This window comes from Chiloscyllium punctatum, chromosome 5 (assembly GCF_047496795.1).
Source record: "Chiloscyllium punctatum isolate Juve2018m chromosome 5, sChiPun1.3, whole genome shotgun sequence".
Classification (NCBI taxonomy): Eukaryota; Metazoa; Chordata; class Chondrichthyes; order Orectolobiformes; family Hemiscylliidae; genus Chiloscyllium; species Chiloscyllium punctatum.
Genome location: NC_092743.1, coordinates 99,415,731 through 99,440,804, shown reverse-complemented (window position 1 = coordinate 99,440,804; position 25,074 = coordinate 99,415,731). Strand labels below are relative to the sequence as shown.

The 25,074-nt window shown below is 38.9% G+C and overlaps 1 protein-coding gene across 14 annotated transcripts in view; it reads left to right on the top strand.

The window, feature by feature from the left end:
* LOC140477265 (sal-like protein 3) overlaps nucleotides 1-23,822 on the top strand; it is a 65,729-nt gene extending 41,907 nt beyond the window's left edge. For 7 of the 14 annotated variants that reach the window (XM_072570848.1, XM_072570845.1, XM_072570853.1 and 4 more), the window contains 2 exons: nucleotides 1,822-5,312; nucleotides 19,281-23,822. In XM_072570848.1, coding sequence (XP_072426949.1) covers nucleotides 1,822-5,312; nucleotides 19,281-19,712 — 3,923 coding nt within the window. In that variant the 3' untranslated portion in view covers nucleotides 19,713-23,822. Of the gene's footprint in view, nucleotides 1-1,821; nucleotides 5,313-10,503; nucleotides 10,577-18,090; nucleotides 18,172-19,280 lie in introns of all 14 variants that reach the window. The other 7 variants (XM_072570851.1, XM_072570849.1, XM_072570850.1 and 4 more) reach the window with 4 other exon arrangements.
* The last annotated feature ends 1,252 nt before the right edge of the window (nucleotides 23,823-25,074 follow it).

Genomic DNA, 25,074 nt, shown 5'->3' with positions numbered 1-25,074 from the left:
TCCAACTTGTCATGCCAACTAGATATCCTAAATTAAGCTAGTTCCATTTGGCAGCATTTGGCTCATATCCCTCTAAATCCTTCCTATTCATGTACCCATCCAAATGCTTTTTAAATATAGTAATTGCACCAGCCTCCACCAGTTTCTCTGGCAGCTAATTCCATACATTCACCACTGTCTGTTTGAAAAGAGATGCCCCTTATTTCCCTTTTATATCATTGCCCTCTCAACTGAAGCATATGCCCTCTAGTTTTGGACTCCCCTACCCTGGGAAAAAGATCTTTGCCATTCACCGTTCTTTTGTTTTATTTTGCCTGTATTTTAACTGCAGTGTAAAAATAAAGTGTGTATTGCATAATGTTGAGTAGTTTGACCAATCAAATTGAGTCTGGAATGCAGTGCCTTACACTTCACTGTAAAATAAGAAAAAGTTAGGGTCTAGGCTATTAATATATTTTGAGGGGGCTTGATCTGGTCCATAACATATGAAGTAGCTGTATGTTCAATAACTGCATTTCAGAAAAAGGTAAATGACAAAGACTAGACATTAGTGACAGTGCATTGGTGTCTACTAGATGCATAATAAAGGTAATAAATGCTATCGTAGACAGAACTGGTACTTCAGATCATCGTCCTTGTTAAGACGTACCATCGTATTCTGTTCGTTAAATTGTTGCTTGGCACACAGTCTAGTCCAGAGAAGTGGCTACATACATACATATTTTGTTCATATCTAATTAGCAGGTTTTCTGCCACAATGCTGGCTCATAATTCACTAAGCGCCTTCTGGAGCCACAGGTAAATGTTGACGTCTGAGAGTGCTCTTGCAAAAAAAATTACAGGCATTGAACTTCTTTTTGAATAACTTTTAGTTTTAAGACACCTTCTCATATTTCATGAATGCCTTGCTAAGAACCACTGCAAACAAGGTATAAATGTATGAAGGGTTCGTTGAAAAGTATTCCAGTGCCTAATGGTCTACATTTTGCCTTTCCTTTTATGACAGTATTAGTTCTTGCAGTAGTTTATTTTGTTAGAATTGTCTTTTTGTAACATGTGGCCTTCTGTTGTCAAGGATTTAATGGGTTTGAGATCATATGAATAACTTTTAATAAATACGACACAGTGTTTGTTTTTCTAGTAGGGTAGGAAATAATTTAGTTAAATCAGACAAAAGTTTAAAAGCTACTGTGGCCAAATTACTGCTTAAGGGTACATTGCTCTTCAGATTTCGAAAGAGGCTAAAGATATGGTCATTGATTTAGGACATTATATCGAGTAGCATTAAATCCATACTGTCTTGATGCTGTATAAAGATAATAAATCTGGTCAGTCCAAGACCACATTTGAGTAACAGAGGGCCAGTTTGTCCTGTCAGCTACTGATTTGAGCCTGAAAGGTTACAGATTAGTTTAGTGATGTCAAGTGAACTGGCAAAGGCTTCTCTAATTTTGCTGGAAATGAGGAACCTGATGGTAAAGGGGAATCCTAATGAGTCCATCAAAGGCTTGATTTGTACCCAACAGACAAGGCAGCTGTGAATTGTATGAAAATATTGGAAATCAATAGCTTCTATGGAATTTCATTAAGCAGCAGTATCCACAATTGATAGGGCCTCATAATTTGATGGATTGTGCAAAGAAAATGATTAGCTAGGTAGAAAGAGTGATAGAATACACACAGAGGGACCTGAGATGTGTTGAAGTGAGGTAATTTGTACAAAATAAAAAAATATTGATTTTACTTATGTGCAAAAACTTGAAATTGGAGGGAGGGATAGTCTTGCAAGTCATTGCTTGATGTGTCCTTTTGATTTCCTAGCAGCCCCAGGGGAAGGAGCAGATGATGCTGATAGTGGGAACGAAAGCAGAAGTGGAAGTGAGGAAACCCACATCTGTGAGAAATGCTGTGCAGAATTCTTCAAGTGGTCTGACTTCATGGAGCATCAGAAGAATTGCACTAAGAATCCACTAGTCTTAATTGTAAACGACGAGGACGCAGCACGTTCAGAAGACTTTCCTGAGCCTTCTCCTGCCAGTAGCCCAAGTGATCAAGGAGAGAGTGAAGCTGCTGAGGAGAGTACTCATTTGGAAGGAAATGACAGCTCGGAGGTAAAGAGTGCAGAACAAGACGAGCCAATGGAGGTGGATGCTTCCACTGACAAGGGTTACCAGAATCAAGGGACCTCAAGTACTGCTACGTCGCTACCTCAGATTCCTGAATCATCTTCCATGACAAATTATAATATGCCAAACACTAATGTGACTTTAGAGACTTTACAAAGTACGAAAGTGGCGGTAGCACAATTTTCACAAGATACCAGATCTAACAGTCCTAGTTCAAATAGTGGAGTATCCACCATTGCAATCCCAATGATTCTAGAACAGTTGATGGCTCTGCAACAGCAGCAACTCCACCAGCTTCAACTGATTGAACAAATCCGAAACCAAGTAGCAATGATGAATCCACAAACTTTGCACCCTTTAAATCCATCAGCATCTTCCCAAGGTACATCTGTATCCGCTGCTAGTCAGCATGTTTCATTCACCAATCATTCTTCTAACCAGCTATCAGCTGTTATTTCAGCTTCGGGAACAGGACAGGCATCCAGTATCCACCCTTCTGCCTTTGATAGTTCACAGCAAATAGCACAGCCTGCCTCTGGAGCTAGCACTCCTGTTTTGCCCAGCAGTGTATCTCCCAGGTCAGAATCCACCATGCCTCCATCCACTACTGGAGTTTCATCTTCATTGACTCCAAGTTCTAGTTCAAATACAAGTAACACTTCCTCACAGTTACAGTATTCAACATCATCACTTGGCCATGGTAATCTTCTCAGCCCAGCTTCCAGCATGCCTAACCCACTGCTACCTCAGAACACATCAAGTAGTGTGATCTTCCAAAACCCACTGGTCAGCATTGCTGCAACTACTAATGCTCTAGATCCACTGGCTGCCCTTATGAAACATCGCAAAGGTAAACCACCCAATGTTTCTGTTTTTGATCCCAAAACAAGCTCAGAAGATCCATTTTTCAAGCATAAATGTAGGTTTTGTGCTAAGGTCTTTGGAAGTGACAGTGCATTACAGATTCACCTCCGTTCTCATACGGGAGAGAGACCATTTAAGTGTAATATTTGTGGAAATCGGTTTTCCACTAAAGGCAATCTCAAAGTTCACTTTCAGAGGCATAAAGAAAAATACCCTCACATCCAGATGAATCCATATCCAGTCCCTGAATACCTTGATAATGTCCCAACTAGCACAGGCATTCCTTATGGAATGTCCTTACCACCAGAAAAGCCAGTGACAACATGGTTGGACACCAAACCTGTGCTGTCAACATTACCAACTTCAGTTGGATTACAGTTGCCTCCAACTCTATCAAGTATTACCAGTCTGGCTGAGTCCCCGACTGTGACTCCTTTAAACAGATCACCTCAAAGACCATCTCCTCCATCAAGTGAATGTGCGTCTTTATCACCAAACATGAATAAGAATGATTCTACCATTCCAATAACTGCAGAATCTCCACAGTCAATTAATGGTGGCAATTTGGTTCCCATTGTGCAAGGTTTAAATGTACCTACTTCAAATTTCAAGCCAGCAGAGGGTTGCCCAAGTGGACAGTCAATTGCCTCTGTTTCTTGCTCTACCACATCCTCTACTGCTGCGGACAATGGAGTGAACAGCATTCCTACAACTCTCCCAAGCCCTCTGCTGCCCATAATATCTGGTCAGTTTAAGGCAAAGTTCCCATTTGGCGGCCTATTAGACTCTATGCAAACATCTGAGACCTCAAAATTGCAGCAGCTGGTGGAGAACATTGACAAAAAGATGACCGACCCCAACCAGTGCATTATCTGTCATCGCGTACTTAGTTGCCAGAGTGCTCTGAAGATGCATTACCGCACACACACAGGTGAGAGACCATTTAAGTGCAAAATCTGTGGGCGCGCTTTTACTACCAAGGGCAACTTAAAGACACACTTCGGAGTCCACCGCGCAAAGCCACCTCTTCGAGTACAACACTCTTGCCCCATTTGTCAGAAGAAATTTACAAATGCCGTTGTTTTACAGCAGCACATTCGCATGCATATGGGTGGACAGATTCCAAATACGCCTTTGCCAGAGGGCTTTTCAGATAGCATGGACACTGACCTAGCCTGTGATGAAGTGAATGCTGAACTAATGAGCAACTACCCTGATGATGAACTGATGGATGAAAATTCAATGGATGAGGAGGCGGAATTAAACATTACCACGTCTGAGTCTTCAAAGCAATTGTTATGTTATTCTGGTTCATCACCAAACTCTCCTCCTTCAGTGATTTCTAGCATCACAGCACTGGAAAATCAAATGAAGATAATAGACTGTGCCTTGAGCACACAACAGCATTCCAGCATTAAATCTGTTGAAAATGGATCAATGGAAAGTGATCGCTTAACTAATGACTCCTCCTCCGCTGTGGGTGACTTAGAAAGTCAGAGTGCAGGTAGCCCAGCAATGTCTGAGTGTTCTTCTTCAATGCAGGTATTGTCACCGGTACACAGTAATGCTGACAGTCAAAGATCGAAGTCCCCAGGATTTGGCAACCAAGAAGAGCCACATGAGACATCAGTGAAATCAGAAAAAGCAGACAGTCCATCAACTCATCGGGAGAATGGAGGTGCACTAGATCTGACAGCCAACAACCTGGGTCGGCCGATCATCAAAGAAGAGGCTTTTAGTATGCTGTTCCCCAACCAAGAATGTGGTAAGTTGAAAAGTACTGTTTGTAGTATCTGTGGCAAACCGTTTGCTTGTAAAAGTGCATTGGAAATTCACTACCGCAGCCATACTAAAGAGCGTCCATTTCTTTGCACAATCTGCAATCGTGGTTGCTCCACTATGGGTAATTTAAAACAGCACTTACTGACGCACAAGATGAAAGAACTTCCTTCTCAGTTATTTGAACCCAACTCCACTCTAGGTCCCACCCAAAGTACTCCTAGCCTGGTCACCAGCACCGCACCAACCGTGGTCAAAATGGAAGTCAATGGTCACAGCAAGCCGATCTCCCTAGGTGATGGTACGCAGGTTCCAGTTGGTATACAGGCTCCATCTGCACCACAGACAGCTATGAGTCCAGGTATGACACCCATTCTGGCACCGCCACCTCGTCGGACACCCAAGCAGCATAACTGTCCATCCTGTGGGAAGACCTTTTCTTCTGCAAGTGCTCTTCAGATCCATGAGCGCACACACACTGGTGAAAAGCCATTTGGCTGCACAATCTGTGGCAGAGCTTTTACAACAAAAGGGAATCTTAAGGTAAGATCATTTTAATGTATAAATTAGTGATAAGAACTTATAGGCTACAACTCTTTAAATCATGAACCTGTTAAAGTAATGATTTAGAGGTGCTGGTGTTGGACTGGAGTGTACAAAGTTACAAATCACACAACACCAGGTTATAGTCCAACAGGTTCATTTGGAAGCACTAGCTTTCGGAGTGCCGCTCCTTTATCAGTTGGTGGTCAATCACCTGATGAAGGAGCAGCGCTCTGAAAGCTCGTGTTTCCAAGTAAACCTGTTCGACTATAACCTAGTGTTGTGTGATTGTTAGCTCTGCTAAAGTAAACATGATTCAAAATGTTAGCAACAGCAAATGTAATGCTTTAATGATTAAAAAGATGGCCTAATCACATATTGCTTATGTCTGCATTGAGGTTTGATTTTATACAACGTGCTAATTAGGTCATATTTACAAGCAATGCACACACATACGCATTTATAATCCACTAACTATTACAAGTCAGGAAAACATTTGATAGATTGGAGAAATATTTAAAGTGATGAAGTGATAAAAAAAGATAAATGTAACTTAATAATGCATTATGTTAAAATAATATTTTAAAACTTAAAAAAGAGACTGTGACCTTGACGACTAAAAGACCTTATCATTTTACGTAATTCATTCTTATAACCCTACACATGGTACAACATCCCCCGTTTGATGCAATCAAGCCTATCTGCTTTTGTCATTTAATTTGTCACTGGAATATATCTGACCAGCATATACCTGTAGGAAATACCTCCCTTCAGAATCAGTAGGTGCAATGCAGTTGCCCCTTTAAAAAGGTCAGTTTAGATAAGTCATGAATTTTAGAAATTCATCATAACCACTGAAAGAATCTTGTCAGTAAGTAGCTGTTTAACCTAAATATTCTAAATTTTACACATTGCTGCAACAAAGCGAGAGATTTCCAGACAAGTGTATAAAGCAAATTACAGTCCTTGCAGTTCATTCATTTGCAGATAGGTACCATATGTACAAAATATGATAAATAAGGAATTCAGCTATATATATATATGCGTTGTTCAAGCATTAGAATGTTCAATAATGGTTATGTGCAAACTTAACTCAAAATCCAGAGCTACAAGATATCTGATAATATTACAATGATGTATATAGCTTTGGCTGAAGGCATATTAAATATATAATGTACAATTTGAGCTATGTAGTTAATAGATTGAACACAAAATGACTTTCATTCTGCACTTTAAACTGTCTTTGCTGATATCCTATATAATTACTGTAAAAATTATGATTATGGGCTTCAAGAACTGTTGATCTTAAAAAGCCATGTAATAATAAAATGGACAAAATTGATTTTCTTTTCCAACAAAACTTTAACTTCATTAAATTTATCATGTTGTTCCAGTGAATTAATACTAAATCTGTGAGGTTGAATCTGAAATTGTGCATGCTATTTAGGATTACATTTAACATTGCTTCCTGTCTCAGGTGCAAAAGTCAAAATTCAGCCTTCTGTTTTCTGAGTCCTTTATCTGAAACCACTATCTTTTGTGAAGTTAGTAGCTATAAGTTTACATGAGTTAAACCCTGAAAATCTTCTTAGTTTATTAAAGCTGTAAATTTCAACATGTTATTACATATAGAGCTTATGTACAAATTTTAAAGATTGATATTGAATTGGACTGCGAATATATAATTTCTAAGGGCACTATAATAGTTCAATTCAACCAGGCTCCTCCAGCAGGAATTTTCAAACTCATAGTCTATATTGTCAGAGGACAAGATCAGGATATGCATGGGAATACCGTCACATGCAAGTTCCCCTCCAAGCCACTCACCATGCTGACTTGGAACTATATCACTGTTCCTTCACTGTTGCTGTGTCAAAAACCTATATATGAGGACCACAGTGGTTGAAGAAGGCATCTCCTCAGCACCTTCTCAAGGGCATTTAGGCCTGGGCAACAAATGCTGGCCTAGCCCGCTTCCCCAGTTTATTCTTTTACCGTGGGCTGAATTTTAGACTCCTCCACCCCTCCAATGATTTGTGTATAGGTTTAAAGGGGACAGTAGAAGCATCAACAACCCAATGGGAAGCTCATATCATGCAGGAAACTGAATATCTTTCACTACGTAATTGGTGTGGGGTTGTGTGGTGGGGGAGGATCCTCCTTTGCATGACCCCAATGCCTAAGAGAGGCTTCACTAAAACCCACACAATGTCCTCTCCACCCCCAGCTCCAGATCACATTTTCATATTTCCTATTATATCTTATGCCCCCAACCTCTCAAACCCAACCTCCCACCTGACCCTCATCTCCCTTTCCAAGCCCTAAGACAGCCTGACCCCCAATTAAATAGTCAATAGCCAACTCTATCCACATTCCCTGTTGACTGACTGCAGAGAAGATCTCTCTTGGAGACTGCCTATAGTCCCAGCAGAGGCTACCAGGTGCTGGCAGCACTTGGGGCCACTTGACCATTAATTTACATTGCCACAGGCATTATTTCCTTGGACAGACTCCTCACCTTTCTATGAATGGAAAAGGGTCTTGACAACCTGGAGAATCTAAACCCATGGGTACATTCTGTGTTGGTCAATGTCAGATATGAATAAGTAAGCTGGAACAATGGAGGCGTCATCAACCCAATGGGAAGCTCATATCATGCAGGAAGCCGAATACCTTACTATCTGATTTTCCCTGCCCACTTCGGTTTGATTCATGATGATGAGTTATCCCGAAGCTCCTCTACAATTGGAACAACAGCTGGTACAGTACCATCCATTTGAACTACCTCTGAGATCAATTTCAATCCTGACCCCACCATACCTTTATCCCAACTGAGAACAAAGAGCATGGAGAGCCAATAGGGCTTCAAAATATGAATAATACAGAGGAAAATAAAAGCAGGATAATGTCATTTAGCCACTCAAGCTGGTCCACCATTCTAGATTACAGCTGATCATCTATCTCTCAGCTACATATTCTTGTGCTATCCCATTTCCCTTGATGTCATTAGAATCTAGAAATGTTATCATAGAGTCATCCAGCATGGAAACAAACTCTTCTGTCCAATTCATCTATTCTGCATTAATCTAGTCCCTTTTGCCATCATTTGGCCAATATCCCTCTAGACCCTTCCTATTCATATACCCATCCAGATGCTTTTGAAATGTTGTAATCGTACCTGTCTCCACCACTTACTCTGGCAACTCGTTCCATGCACGCACCACCATCTGCATGAAAAAGTTATCCCTCAGGTCATTTTAAAATCTTCCTCCCCCCCTATACTTATGTCCTCTAGTTTTAAACTCCCCCACCCTAGGAAAAGGACCTTGGCTATTCACCTCATCCATGCGGTGGCTCAGTGGTTATCACCACTGCCTCACAGCGCCAGGGGCCCGCGTTTGATTCCAGCCTCGGGCAACTGTCTGTGTGGAGTGTGCACATTCTCTCCGTGTCTGTGTGAGTTTTCATTGGGTGCTCCAGTTTCTTCCCACAGTCCAAAGATGTGCATGTTAGGTGAATTGACTATGCTAAATTGCCCATAGTGTTCAGGGATGATAGGTTAGGTGCATTAGTCAGGGTTAAATGTAGGGGATTTGATCTGGGTGTGTTACTCTTCGAAGGGTTGGTGTGAACTTGTTGGGCCGAAGGGCCTGCTTCCACACTGTAGGGATTCTGATTCTAAATACCTCTCATGATTTTATAAACTTCCGCAAGGTCACCCCTCAATCTCCGAAGCTCCAGGGAAACAAAACCCAGTCTATTCAGCTTCTCCCTATAACTCAAACCCTCCAGTCCTAGTAACATCCTTGTGAATCTTTTCTGAACTCTTTCAAGTTTAACAGCATCTTCTCTTTTGAACGGTGACCAGAATTGTATGCAGTATACTAAAAGTCGCTTCACCAATGTCCTGTGCAGTCACAAAATGATTTCCGAATTCCTATACTCAGTGTTCTGACCAAAGAAGACAAGCGTGACAAATGCCTTCTTCACCACCCTGTCTACCTGCAACTCCACCTTCAAGGAACAATGCACCTGCACCCTTAGCTCTCTTTGTTCAGCAACACTTCCCAGGGCCCTCCCTTTAAGTGTGTAAGTCCTGGCCCTGGTTTGTCTTACTGTGTTGAACATACTCATGGACTGAGTTTCCACAGACCGCTGGGGTAGAGAATTCCAAAAGTCCAAAACTCTGAGTGAAGAACTTTCTTTTAATGGCTTGTGACATTCTGATGCTCTGCCCTGGGGTTCTAGGACACCTTCCAACCCCTAAGCCCTCTCCCAGGAGAAGCATTGTTCTTATATCAAATTGTGTGCATTGTCCTCACATTAGATATTTTGGGTTCACAAGATTGGGCGCAATTGTGGGCATAACTGTGACACCGGTCACCAGATGGCAAATCCAAAGGATTAGGTGTGACATTAATTTTACACCCCACCCCATATTACTCTGTGACTTTGATGGAGATTAAAACTGGGCAGGTTTGAGACCATTGTCGATCCAAACTATCAATTTGCCAACTGGTAGGATAGGTTTAAAATTACCACCAATTTGGCTGAGTGAAAATTAGTATCTCATTTGATTGCATGGGTTTCTCAGCCCGCAAGTTAGGGTAAAATTGCCCCAGTTGATTACAGTTCTTGCAAAGCATTGCTTGCTAGTTTATTTGTAGTTGATGACATGCTTGTTTAAGGTCAAATAGGGGAGAAGGAGAAGACAGAAATCTGCAGCATAACTTATCATTATATTAATGCAACTTCCATGCTAATTCATCGTGTAAGGCCAGTAAATTCTGTTTTAGTTTTCAGATTTAATGTTTATGATTAACATTGAGATTTCTTTCCTCCAGAAATAACTTTGTATTGTTTTTCCTCAGTGGTTTGAGTCGGAAATTTGATTTTCTAATTAGTATTTGGTCCAAAATCATGACGCTTATTGATAACTGATGTTATCAGATGACAAAAAAATCATACAATATTGGAGATTGCAAAGAAATCAAATAGTTGATAGACACCTTTCTGAAGGGGTTAACTGAAATAGCAAGAAATTTCAAAAGGTGGAATGTACATTAGTTCATGTGCGCATTTTCTTTAACAAACTATAAGCATATTTGGAGGCTCACATTTGTTGAATGTTTAAATGGGTGATGGTGTGCAACATAGGACTAATTGTATGAGAGATTTCATTCAATCATAGGTGGATTTCATGGGCTACTCTCCCTGCTTTGAGCCTGAATGTATTGGAATGCCTGGGCAGTATTGCACATCAGGTAGGGAGAGAAGCAGTCAGGTTACATTACCACCTAATATCTTCCTTTAATCTCTGCATCCTGATGATACAATGCTTCAGCACTTTTAACACAAATTTTGGCAACAAAAACAAACCTAACTAAATAGAAATTGTTCCTGGGTGAAGTAACATGTAACTTTTTAAAACTTGTTCTTAAACTCAAGTGTTATACAACAGTAATGGTAATAATAAATTGTGTTTTTTTTTTCTTCCACTTTTCATGGTTGAGCCTGGAGAGTGTCCAGTATATTTATTTTAGGGAATATCACAGTCTTCATTTGACATTTGCACATGCTGTATCCAACAGGAGTCACTGAATAATACAGGGAGCCCTACGATTGATTTTCTCCTGTCCCTAGACTATCTTGCTTGAGATCAGTTTTTGGATCTTCACAGCTTGGCTGAAGTCAATTGCCATTTTTTAAAGAATGCTCCCATTCTAAATAGAATGCTTCCCTCCTCCACAAAACACCTCACTGTGGTCCAAAGCAGTTCCAAGACTTCCTGTTCTTATTGTTTGAGCTATAGAATCAGATTTGTCGGATATTAATTACAGCAAAGAATTCAATATTTCAGGACAAACAGAGTATGATCTGCTATACATGCACAGGTTCTTTTCACAGATCAGTTCAATTTAATAATTAGATCAGTGTTAATGTGTTGTATTGTGTACACGTCTATATCATTGTGAGTACCATAGAGTCTTAAAAGTTATGGATACCAACTCTAGTTGTAATGAATAAGTGAAAACTGACCTGTCAATTATTATTGCTCATTGTCAATCAAGTCAATGCAGATGACTGCAGTGGATGAAACATTCCTGGAGCATATGTTCCCAAGACCAGTGAGAGGTAGTGGCCATTTGAAAGAGGCGAAAAAAGCAGGCAGCTCAGGAGTCTACTTTCAAACAGGTATTCAGAATGGGAGATATTGGGAGTGATGATACTCTGAAGGAGTGCATCCCACTAAGGCTAGGAATACTACAATGAGTAACTCACCTCCTGACTTCCCAAAGTCTGTTCACTTTCTAGAAGGCACAAGTCAGGAGTGTGATGGAATACTCCCCACTTGTCTGGATGAGTGCAGCCCAACAACACTGAAGAAGGATTGTATTCTTTTGTGCCGTGCTCTAGCTGGAGTAGAAATAAGAAAGTAGGGAAGATCAATATATGGCTTGAAGCATGATGCAGGAGGGATGATTTTGGATTTTTGGAACATCAGGACCAGTTCTGATCTATTCACCTATTAAAAAGGATAGGATGCTCCTCAACGTGAATGACACTGATATAGTTGCAGGAAGGTTCATTAATGTGGTTAGGAAGAGTTTAAACTAAATTGTTATGAGTGATGCGCAGCCACTTAGAGAAATAAAAAAGAAGAAAACAATGCATGAGATGGACAGTACCAGAGAAAGCAGTGTGTGTTATATAGTAGGAGGGGTCTATGAAGGACACCAAAGAGTGCAAAGAGAGAATTATAGTGCATGTATCTAAATGCACAAAGCATGGTGAATAAAGTTAGGGTGCTAGAAGCACAAATAGTCTAGGAATATTCAGTCGTGATAACAATGGAAGTATGACTTAAAATAATGAGAACAGAGCACTTTATGCACAATGATATGAAGTGTTCAGAAGAGGTGAGAGAAGGGATAAAACAGGAAGTGGTAGTAATGATTAGGTAAATCACTGTAGTATTAGAAAGAGATATTTCCACAACAGCCCAAGGACAGAGTGCATTTGATTAGATCTAAGAAGCAAAAGAGCTAGGATCATGCTACTGAGAATACTCTATAGGCCTCCAATAGAAAAGTGAGAGAGTCAGAGGAGCAAATCCTCAGGGAAATCACAGAGAACCATAAAATCTATCAAGTGGTAGGACTTTAAATACTTGCAATATCAATTAGAATGATACTTTATGTACAGGCTAGGTACATTCCAAAAAGAGCAAAAGGTGAGGGAGCCAAAATGGGAAGTCATGGATGATGAGAAAGAGATAATGATGAAATTTTTAAAAAGGAGGATTTATGTGCATTTCTTATGTGAAAACTGTATAAAATATAATAGGTTGAGCAGAGATACTAAAGAAAAAATTAGCAAACAGAGTGTATGAGAAAAAAATGGCAATCAACATAAAAGGAAGTCCAAAAATATTTTACCAGAGTGTAAATAGTAAGACGGTAGCAAGAAATGGAGAGTATCCTATTGGGAACAAAGAAGGTTATATATGCTTAGAGACATGAGGCAGGGCTAGTACCCGATGGGTTTTCAGTATTACTAAGGAAGAGAAATCTGAAAATGTATCAGTAGAACCAGGGCTAGTGGAAGCAGTAGAGCGTGTGGAAGTTAAAAAGGAGGAGGTACTGGAAAAACTGGCAATACACAAGGTTGTTTAGTCACCTGGTCTAGATAGTTTGCATCCCACTGCTAAAGGAAGTATGACTTTTCTTTTGATTCATTCACAGCATGTGAGCATTGCTGGCTGGGCCAGCATTTACTCCTTGTCACTAATTGGTAAGAGTCAACCACATTGCTGTGGGTCTGGAGTCACATGTCAGCCAGACCAGGTTAGGGTGGCAGCTTCATTCCCGAAAGGACATTAGTGAACCAGATGGGATTTCCCTGAAATCAACAATGATTTCAAGGTCACCATTAGGCTCTTAATTCCAGACTTTGTGTTTATTGAATCCAAATTGCACCAACTGCCATGGCAGGATTTGAACACAGGTTCCCAGAATGTTGCCTGGGTCTCTGAACTAATAGCCTAGTGATAGTCCCACTAGGCCATCATCTTCCCTTAAAGTGTAATAACAGTGGGCTTTGCTTAATTTTTCAAGAATCCCTATATATGGAGGAAGTGCCAAAGTATTGGAAAGAGGCAAATGTGGCATTCTTATTCAACAAAGGACCTAGAACAATTCTGACAACTATAGGCCAATTAGACATCTGTGCGAGGTAACAATTTGGAATTCTTAATCAAGAAAAACAAAAATCAGTAGGCATTTGGACCAGTTTGAGTTAGTTAAGCAATGCTTGTGAAAGGCAAATCATGCTTGACTAATCTAATTGCTTTTTTCATTGAGTAACAGAGAAAGTTGATGAAGAAAGTGCAATGGATGTTGTCTATGTAGATTTTACAAAAGCATTTGCCAAGGTACCACTTAAAAGGCTGGTTAACCAAATTGAGGTGTACAGATTAGGAAGGCAAGTATACGTTTGGGATTAAACAAAACTTAAATTCAGAAAGCATGTGTCATGGTGCATGATTGTTTTTTCAGTCTGTGAGATGATAGATAGTAGTGTTTCCCAAGAGTCAGTGACCAGTTAATTTTACAGTGACTTGGCTCTTGGATTAGAAAGTAGAAATTCAAAACTTGGTAATGATACAAACTTGGAGGAATGGCAAACAGTGAGTTGTAGGGAGGGTGGTAAGACTTGCCTACAACAGATCAAAGGGCAAAATCTTCCACTGTCAAGTTGTCAGGAAAGGTGATGGAATCATAGAATCCCTACAGTGTGGAAACAGGCCATTTGGCTCAACAAGTCCACATGAAACCTCCTGAGAGCATCCTACCCAAACCCATCCCCCTACCCTATGCCCTGTAACCCTGCATTTCCCATGGCTAATGCATGTAATCTACACATCTACACTATGGGCAATTTAGTATAGTCAATCCACCTAACATGCACATCTTTGGACTATGGGTGGAAGCTAGAGCACCCGATGAAACACATGCATACATGGGGAGAACATGCAAACTCCACACAGACAGTTGTCCAAGGTTGGAATCGAACCTGGGTCCCTGGCACTGCGAGGGAGCAGTGAACCACTGCACTACCATGCCACCAAGAAGGAGAAGATAATCAGACAGATGAGCGCTGAGGAGATACAAAACACCTTCCTGCCACCACAGGAATTAACTGAGTGGAAGGTCTTCACACCCTGCTATCAGTTGAGACCCTTGAGTGATCAATTAAGGAATTGTTCATGCCAGCACTGTGATTAACTCTGTTCTTTACATGGAAGAATATCACTGCCTTCAAGAAGCAAATGGAGTGGCTTGCCTACCTGGTTTAGTGGGGGAGGATGGGGGTGGGTGGATTATCTGATCTAAACTGTGGGTGATGGTGAACAGGATGTGGGGCAGGGAAGTGGCTACTGAAAGTTACACCAGCCCTTACGTCTGACCTTCTAACCCTTAGCCTTTCTCCGTGAGTCTTTGATCTCCCTGAACTGGGTCTACTGCTCATGGACCTCCCTAAAATCATACAATCTCTACAGTGTGGAAGCAGGCCATTCAGCCCATCGAATCCACACCAGCCCTCCGAAGAGCATCCCCACTACCCTATCCCTATAACCCTGCATTTCCCATGGCTAATCCACTTTACATGCACATCTCCAGATATTATGGGCAATTTAGTATGGCCAATCCACCTAACATGCACACGTATAGACTGTGGGAGGAAACTGTAGCAGCCAAAGGAAACACGTGTAAATGAGGAGAATGTGCAAACTCCACACAGACTGTCAGCCAAGGGTGGAATCAGACTGGGGACTCTGGTGCTGTGAAGCAGCAGTGCTAATCACTGAGCCATGATGTTGCTGTGCTACCAATAACCTTGGCCTCTGAAGTGGTGCTGCATTGCATAGTGGCTGCTGGCCTCAGATTGACACTCAGCTTTAGTTGGGGCAGGATACCTATGTCCCTGGAAGTGATCTGGCAGATCCCTGATGGGCACAAGATCCAATGTACTTTCCTATTTGCAGTGGAGGCACATGGCATCCTACCCATCTTTACACCCACCACTACATTTAGAAGAGAAAGCATTTAAATAGACATCAATAATGGACAGAAACGTGATAGGTTGACTTTAATGCAGAAAAGTTTGAAAGGATGCATTTTGGTGGAAAGAATGAGAGAAGCAACATGGATTTAATGCTATAATCCTAAAAGATATGCAGGAACATGGGGACCTAGGGGTGTGTGTTCATTGGTGAATGAAGATGGCAGGACATATTGAGAGTGGTTATTAAAGCATTTAGGCTTCATAAATAGAGGCATTAAGTTCAAAAGCAGAGAAGCTTTGTTGAACTTATCTAAAGCTCTGGTTCGGCCCCAGCTAGAGCATTTTGTCCAATTGTGGTCACCACACCTTAGGAATGATGTGAAAGTCTTTGAGAAGGTGCAGAAGAGATTTAACAGCTTTCTTTCATGGAGGGGAGGATTTTAATAACAAGATTAGGTTGGAAAGGCTGGTTTTACTTTCCTTGGGAGCAAAGACAGATGTTACAAAGCGATAACAGGCTTTGATAAAGTAGACAGGAAAAAAAATCTTTGAATTACCTGAAGTACGAGGACTAAAAGACATTGATTTAAGAAATAACGCCAAGAGATACAGGGAAGATGAGGAAGAACTTTTGTATGCAGCAAGTGGTGATGGCTTTCCCAAGAGGGAGGTGAACATAAAACAATCGGTGGTTTTGAAAGGAAATTGGACGAGCATTGTCAGAAAGTAAACTTGCAAAGCTGCAGAGACTGAGCAGGATGTTGGACTGACTTCATTGATTTCCACAGCCAGAATGAACTCAATGGGCCAATTACCTCCTTTTGTACTGTCAATGTCTCAGTGACCCTGCATTTCATACTTTGAGCAACAAGGACATTTCTACTAGCTTTGGATAAATGCTTGTAAAAGTACTTTTAGTATCATGAAAGTGGATGTTCCAGTGCCCTGGATTACTGTCTTTTCAATTGGTATTATCAGAAAATGACTGAATCATTTCTTTCAGTGTTGTTTATGCGAACTTATTTAGCACCTAATGGCAGCTGCATCTACCGAACAAGCAGTCATGACACCAATTACATTGATTGCCAAATGTCTTTTAAAGGCTTCTGCCACCATAATTTTAGTTGGAGGTCCCTTCTGCAAAGAAAAACAGGATTTCCTCTGAAGTTGCAAAGTCCCTGAGGAAATGTTTCACTTTGTGTCTCATCACTTTGAGACATCTCTAAACAATAAGATAAGACACATTGTACAGGAAAATCATTTTTTAAACTAGCCAACTATTAGATATATTTTGAAATTAGCAAAAATTCTCCGAAATTGAGGATGCCCCTTTATTTTGACTCATTGATTTGCATCTCCATTATCAATATCACTGTTAACTTAGCAGGATATTTGCCAAGTAGCATTGTAAGAATTATTTATTTCCAACCCAACATCCTTCCCAATTTAAAAAGAAAATTTCCAAATGCAATTCTAGTTGTATAAATCCTGACAAAAGTTTGCTTGTAGCTTTAAGCAAACTGAGAAAAAAAGACATCCTGAGACAATTGTCCTAACATGTTTCTCTTGCGTGAGTTTAGATGACAGTGATAGTTACTTTATTAACATAGTATCTTGATAACAAACCTTCAGTTACCAAAGAAATACAGTGATTGACAAAAAAAGAGGAAGTCTTGTTTAAATCAAAACTTGCAAATATGCTAAATGGACTCAGACATCATCTTATTTCAGGAATATTGGCATTTTCTCAGATAAAATGTATTTTTCTCTGAACTAGTCTTGAATCCCACTTCAGTTCATGCGCTGAAATGTTTCATATGCAAAGCAAGTTTAATATTCAGATGATTGAGCAGCAAAACTAAACTGATAAGTGCATTCTGACCTGCAAATTTCTTGCAAACCCTATTGCAACAGTTCAACTCTGAGTGACTATTGACAGTGTTCTTTTGTCACAACAATTATACTTGTGGCCCTAAAGCATAACCACTTAAGTGCAAGTGCACTGGAGAAACAAAAGTAACTTATTGTGCATTTTATCAAAGAATACTGTCATGAGAAAATGAAAAGGTAAGTGTTGGGAGACCATTTTCCCTCAGATTCTAAGCTGATTAAAAGATGGACCAGAGATCACAAAGTGCTGAAAATTTGAGTCACTGCATGTTGAATATGCTGCTTCAAAAAAAACAGCTTATACTTTTAACATGGTAAAACATCTCAAGCTAGTTCACAGGATCATTATTAAACATCATTTGATACAAAGCCACACAAAGCAATGTCAGCACAGGTGACCAAAAACTTGGTTGAAGAGGTAGGTTTCAAAGGAGGAGAAAGAGGTAAAGAGCTTTGGGGAGGGCATTGCAGAGCTTGAGGCCAGGGCAGCTGATAGCATGACTGCCAGTCATGAAGAGCTAGAAACTGAGGATGCGCAAGAAGCCAGAATTAAGGAGTGCAGAAATACTGGTAGTTTGTCAGGCTAGTGCTTACGGAAATGGGGTGTAGTAGAATTAGAAAACAAGGCTGAGAATTTAAAACATTTCATGCCAATCTGTGGTAAATTAGCAACATTTGACCCCAATTATTTAGCCATGAGCACTACCATGAGATGTTTGGTTCTATAAAATTAAATATAGTCTATTCCTCATTAGCTATATGAGTCCCCTAATGCTTGATTTTACACTTACCTCCTGTATTTTATTGGTTTCTCTTTCAGTCCACAAAATGGTAGCCCAAATGCTCCGAAAATCCATCTTTGACTCCTCTTCCTCATTGATTTTACAGACAAGTCATGAAAGTGAGCAAACAGTTGGCTGTCATCATTGATTTTTTTTCCTTAATTCTTATTTAAGTTTGGAAATGCAAATCAAGAAACTTCAATAAAGATTTAACAATTGACATAGCCTGAGTTATATTCGTTTGCCAAGCCTAATATCCACTGCATAGCTTTTTACTAGATTCCTTTGTAGACTTGGGGTCAACTTCCAAACATAGGCACTGATGATACATGCTGCTACCACTGGTGTACTACTCCCAAATGCTCCAACTTTGCTGTGTTGTCACATAACATTCGACATTCAATACTGGAAGGACCCCAACTACATCAGGCTAAGTGTTAGAGCTACTGAAGTAATTATTTTCAGTCTCCACCACAAAATAGGTATCTCTCTGACCAAGCTTATGATCCCTTCCCTTGACATTTCCTTCTTTGATTTTTCCCCTTTTTTTTCCTTATTGGCTTCTGTAAAGCACTCTGGAATGCTTTGCAGAGTCAAAAGTCAAAGATTTTTAGTTGCTGTTGTTGAACTATCCAATAATCCAAATGAAACAGCATAAATAGTGAGGGAATGTAAAAATATCGTGTTAAAATATTTGAATGTTCAGATCATTTAACTTACAACGCTGTGATTAAGAGTCATAAAGTGCAATCATATTTTAAATATTCAGTTTGAAAACCTGATTATGAATGTTATGAATATTAGATGCAATTATAACCACAGCAAAATTGAATTTGTGAATTTATGTAAAAAAATGGAAAATTGGAAATAAATTAAATAGAAAATGCTGGAAATGCCTGCCGGGTTGTTAAACTTTTAAAAGAAACAAACAACATTTTGACAAAGTCCACGCATCCAAAATGCTAATCTATCTTTCTGTTTCAGATGCTGATTGGTGCTTCTATGCATTTCCAGCATTTTATGCTTCTATTTCAGACTTGCATTTCGCAAACTTCACTGTTTCAAGATTTCCCTGCAGAATGAAACCCTTAAAAGAAAATCTGTGCAGATGTTTGTAATAGTGGGTAATTTAAGAAATGTATTGCATATAACAAACTGTATTGTGTTTGAAATTATATTCCTTTTAACAGTGGATTTTCTTTTGTTACTGTTTTGTGTTTTTTGTTAGGTTCACATGGGAACCCATATGTGGAATAATGCTCCAGCAAGACGAGGGCGTCGTCTGTCAGTGGAGAACCCAATGGCTTTACTTGGTGGTGATGCTATGAAGTTCTCAGAGATCTTTCAAAAGGATTTGGCAGCTCGGGCAATGAATGTTGATGCAACATTCTGGAACCAATACGCTGCTGCTATTACGAATGGTCTAGCTTTGAAAAATAACGAGATTTCTGTTATACAGAATGGAGGCATTCCTCAGCTTCCTGTTAGCTTGGGCAGCAGTGGTATCCCTGCTTTAACTAATGTGACCAGCGGAATGGACAGGGTTCGCACAGGCAGCAGTCCACCTGTAGCTGGGCTGGAGAAACCAAGCACAGAAGGAGGAGCAAATCGGCCATTCGCTAGATTTATTGAAGATAACAAAGAAATTGGCATTAACTAAAACATGGCACTCTTAAATATAATTAACATATGGACCATTTTACCGTTGGAATCTTGTACTATATTATGTACAGTTTTTGGAGCATACCTTCAATAGTTGTTAAGATACAATTTCAACTCCAAATACTCAGTTGTTGGTGTTTTCTTGCTCCTTTACTCATACCCAGAATCATGAAAGTTCCAAATTCTGGTTATGGTTTGAGTTGTCTTGCAAGATTTGCATGGTACTACTTGTTTCAATAGTAAAATTTTACAGAAAAGTACTTCAAAACTAAAAAGAAAATTGTACATTCATAAAATTAATAGACCCTTGATTACCGTGAACAGATGAACTGTTTGATGGATTGGAAACTGGGTGGGGCCATAGCTCTAATTTAGTTCCTTGATAACGATACTGTGAGTGGAATCGCTAAGGGCCTGGAAACCATAAACTGGTTGGAGTATGGCTGGACAAGTGTGCTAATTGTCTTCACATGAAGTAGAAACTTGAAATTATAATTTTGTTTTCCTTTTTAAGATGTCCTACTCTTTAAAAAGAGAAAAAGGTGATTTTTTTTGTGTCCCTGGAGATGTGTACTTTTAAAAAGAAATGTGCTTGTCTGTACTACTTATACTGTCAAAATTATGCGGGTCAGAAATAGTGTCCAACCCCACCCTCAATTTTGGTATTGGCAGAAATATATGCAATATATATATAATATATATTTTATATATATATCTGCATGTTTTTAAATTATAGCCAGATACGTAATGATATTTGAAAGTATCTTCTCTCACCTATTGGAAAAAACAAAACTTGGGGACTTGTCAAGTTTTCTTTCTTTTTCCGAATTGCAAATGAATGCCATTGTGACTTTTTGGTTGAAAATTTTAAACTGTTTTAAAGAAGCTGCTATTTCGCCCTTTTAGGTCAGATATGTACTTCCAATGAGAGAGGGTAGGATTATGTTTGAAAAAGTGAAATCCTCCATTAAACAACCTTTAAAAAATTTAGACTGGGATTGAATCTAAATGTAATCACTTCCAATTTCACTTATGTAGAGAGAGCACACCCTATTTGTTATTTAAACTGTCAGAAATCAAATGTATACTGAAGTACATTTTAAAATTTAATCATGGAATATAGTATCTCAGTCCTCCCAACAAAGTTTAGTCTGTTTTATTTTAACACTTTTGTGCTAAAATGTTATTTTCATAGATCCATTGCAAAAAAATGTGATGGTTCTTCCTGACCTATGCTGGCTGCTTCCATTTTAAAATTATTAATATATTTAATTGATCAACTGGTACACATTTGTTGCTGGTCCAACCCAGTACTTAATATGTTATTAAATGACATGTGTTTTGACAGGTGGTAACAAGAGTCTATTTAGGACATTCTTGATGCCATGGAACTGCATATAGTTTTAAAACACGTATTTGCATCACATGATGTGTTTTTATTTTAAGATAAAAGCATCCACAATTGGACGACAACTGTTTTCAGCCCAATTAGTACTTTTAAAAAAAACTTTCTCTTCTACTGCAGCATAGATGTTAAATTAATTATTTCACACTGCTTAGTATCTACATTAAAATGGCACACACAGGAATGTATGCGAATGTGTTAATGGGTGTGTTAAAACTGTACAAAAGGAACTGAATCCACCAGAGTCCTGTATTTTTGAGTTGGTTAAAAATTGTTAACAGAACATTTTATTTTTCCCTTAAAGTAGGTGACAACATGACAACCTTTATTATTATTTTCTCCAATTAAAGTCCGCCTTTAAACGTTAAGATCGTGGAAAACATACCTTGGCAATTCTTGTTTTTTAATCCTGCTTGCTTTGTGTTTGGTGCAGTAGAATGTCAAATTATGAGGCACAAAGGGATGGTCTTTTTTTTAATCCACATGCCAGTAGATTCTGGTTTTGCTCCATTTTTTAGTGACCATAGACAGGGGCATTTGTACACTGGAGCACAAGATTTTCTGCCCCCTTGCTCTGCAGAGTCACTAACATTTTGCACACTTCATGGAGCCTTCGCCTTTTGTGTTGACAGCAGAATACGTTTGGGACAAGAAGGAAGCAAGGAGCTCTTAAGGAAACAATAATTACTTTGCATGTCATAATTAACTCCAAGTTAGAATAGTGAGTTTTCCATCAATTCATTAAGTTTTCTGATTCAGATTTACTTGAGCTGGAACTAATGATATTACTCAGTGTTATCAAGTGCAAAAGCATAGCTGGAGCAGATGCTGTGACATCCTGTGTAATTGAGGTGTTGAGATATCCACTTCTTTTGCATCTGTTCCCCTCAGATTCTGTTCGTAATTACTTTGACGTACTGCTCAGTAACTAGAAGCAACCACTATATTGCTGTGCCCAATCTTCATGGAGTCAGCAATGAGCATGTGGCCGGTGACTGGAGAAATGTCAAGTTGTGAGGAAAAAAATCTGGATAATGTTCTCAACTCATGGAACTGAGCACAAGTTTGGTTATGTAACAATTATTTATTCTGATCGAGAGCAAGTTATTCCAAAACATGATCATAATACTGCCCCTGCACTAGTAGTAATACTTCTGTGAGTTTTTATTTTATGTAGGACAGTAAATGAAATGAAATGAGGACCTAGAAACAAAGTGAAGCCATACAAACCTAATATTGTGTCCCTAAAAGTTCTGTTGACACTGTTGAACCCCTTGAATGTCAGATCTTTGTGCCAGTTGATCATTAAGAGGGTAAATTCCACCGGCAACAAATTTAACTGAATACAGCAGCATGAACAGAAAGTGGGAAATCCAATTTTGCACTCATAATGATGTTTTTCACTAAAATTATTGACTGGAGGAATTTCACATCAAACTAATTTGTATAATTTGAAATCAGTAATGGAGCTGGGATATGTAAAGTACCTTGCACCTTATGCTATGACTGAGATGAGTACCTATGAAAGAGTTTTGTGCAAATCTTTTTTGACCTTTTTAAACACAGCAGATTTAGAACTGAACAACAAATTTCCATAGACTAAAGACAAGTATTAAATGTAAAATAAGAAAACATATGTTATGAATTTGATAAAAGTGTTGTAAACTTTCATTAATGTTTAAAATGCTGGAAAATCCATTCAGACTGGCTAATTGTCTTCTTGGAATGCTTTGGGTATCAAGCACAACTGTCCATTATGGTAAAAGAGTGACACAACTGGTGATCATTAATTAATGGTGCACCATATTAAGAAGTGTGACAATGTTTTAATCTACATTATTATTAAGTAAGCTAGTAAATTGGGATGGGTGGAGCTTAATCAAAACTTGAACTAACAGTAACCGTTTCGTGTACAGTACTACCTCATTTTTTTTGCATTGAAAGCACGGTGGACGGTGGTGTACAAACTTCCATTTGTATGAAATTGTTTTTGAAGAGATATTGCAATAAGGATTGGGCAAAAGACACGGTAATCACACAGTGGAGTTGCATGGCGGGTATTTTGAATGGACTGATAGTGGGACAATCTGCTCATTGCGAAAGAATTTAGGTTTCTCTTAAAGAACATTAAAAAGTATCACTTTACTGGTTGTTTCTGCCATCTTGTCATGACCAACCAACATGAAGAGACATGACTGATCCTGGAAGAGCTGTTTATACCCCCACTAAAACTATTGTATTTACCGCAAGGGGAGTTGTTCCTACAATGAGAACAATGCATCAATCCTGTGTTACTTCCACCTTTTAAGCACTAAGTGTGGGAATTTGGCAACCTTTCAAGAGCATAAATAAAATGAAACAAAACAAGTTGTAAGGTGGCTTAACGTTGCTGTATTTTCAGCATTTGAATGTTTTATTTATGTGTCATTTTTTGGTGTGAATTTTTGTTACCCAAATGTTAGCATTTGGTACCATGTAGTGTTCTGTCCATACGGATCTGTAACTTAAGACTTCTAAAGCAATGTAAATAGGGCAGTAGGTAGACTGAACCCTTTTGTATTCAGGTGCTGGTTGTTCCTCTCTACATGGTGAAGAGAGACACTATTTTTATACTGCGATACCATGTAGGGCTGGGGAACCAACCTGAACCAGTTGGGAATTGTTACCTATATCCAATATTTTTATTAAACCTTGTTGGCTTGACACATCTACTGATTGAAATGGATGTCTTAGTCTAGGTTACTATTTTGTCATATGGAATAAATAAAAAAAATGCAGGATATGATTTGCAAGGTAAAAGTGTTTTTTTCTTTCCCGGCCTGTCAATTATCAAAACCAGAATAGTGGCATAGAAGTTTGTGGTTTATGATAATGTCCTTCTAAAGAACTTGTTAATGAGAATATTTAACCCTGCAGTATCCTTTTTTGAACAGAACTTGATGTAAGTGTTATCTAATTTAAAATAAACTATTAAATGTGAATTATTAAATGACCTGCTGGGGATTAAAATGGGAGAATCTCTTTTTGGTTAATTTCATAATTTGTGAACCAGAGCATTACTTTGAAATTAGAGATGCTGTATCATATTAAATATGTGTTTATTAAGCAATAACTTTTTAAAATCAATTTCCAGTGAGCCGCCTTTGTCAGTGGTAACATTTTAGTGAAGACTCAAACCATAAGATCCATTTCCTGCAAGTTCACTGTGATACCATGTTAAATGCATGTATTGTTGCATTTTGACAGACCTTATAGGTTGACCTTCACTATCATACTGAATGGTGACAAATAGTGTTTAGAAATTGAAAGATTGTAACCTAAATTCCCCATTGCTACAAAGCTGCAAAATTTCACACAAAAGTATTGCTTAACTTTAAAATTGTGTTGTAAATTGCAGTAAAGAACCAAATATAGAGGAGGAGAACAGACACATCTTTTATCATGATTTGTTGACACCAATTTTAAAACATTTAAACTATAAACATTAAAAATGCTTTGGGTATTTTATACACGAGGCTTAGCATTTGCATGATATGCCAACTTATATTAGATTCTAAATGGTAAAATAAAGTGTGCTTTTCATTCAGACAGAACTAAAGAAAGCTCTTGAGTGATAATAACAGCTTCTTGGATATTGGCAAGATGTGGAATATGAAAAACACTGGAACATAGTTTCCCTTTATTTCATTTTCTAGACCAATAAGATGAAGGGCTGAGTGAACAATGCAGAACTTGTGTTATGCCCAAAGGCAAAACGGCCTGTTGTAATTTCAACACTGGAGATGGATTGAATAACTCATAACTGAAATTGAAGTCAAATTTAGTCAGTGTCAGCTGTGAAAATATTAATTACATATTAGTGCTGCTGTGGAATACGCTAACATATGTCCCAGATTTAAAATACAACATCTACTTTGAAGCAATAACACAGGATCCAGTGCAGCAACTCTTCCAT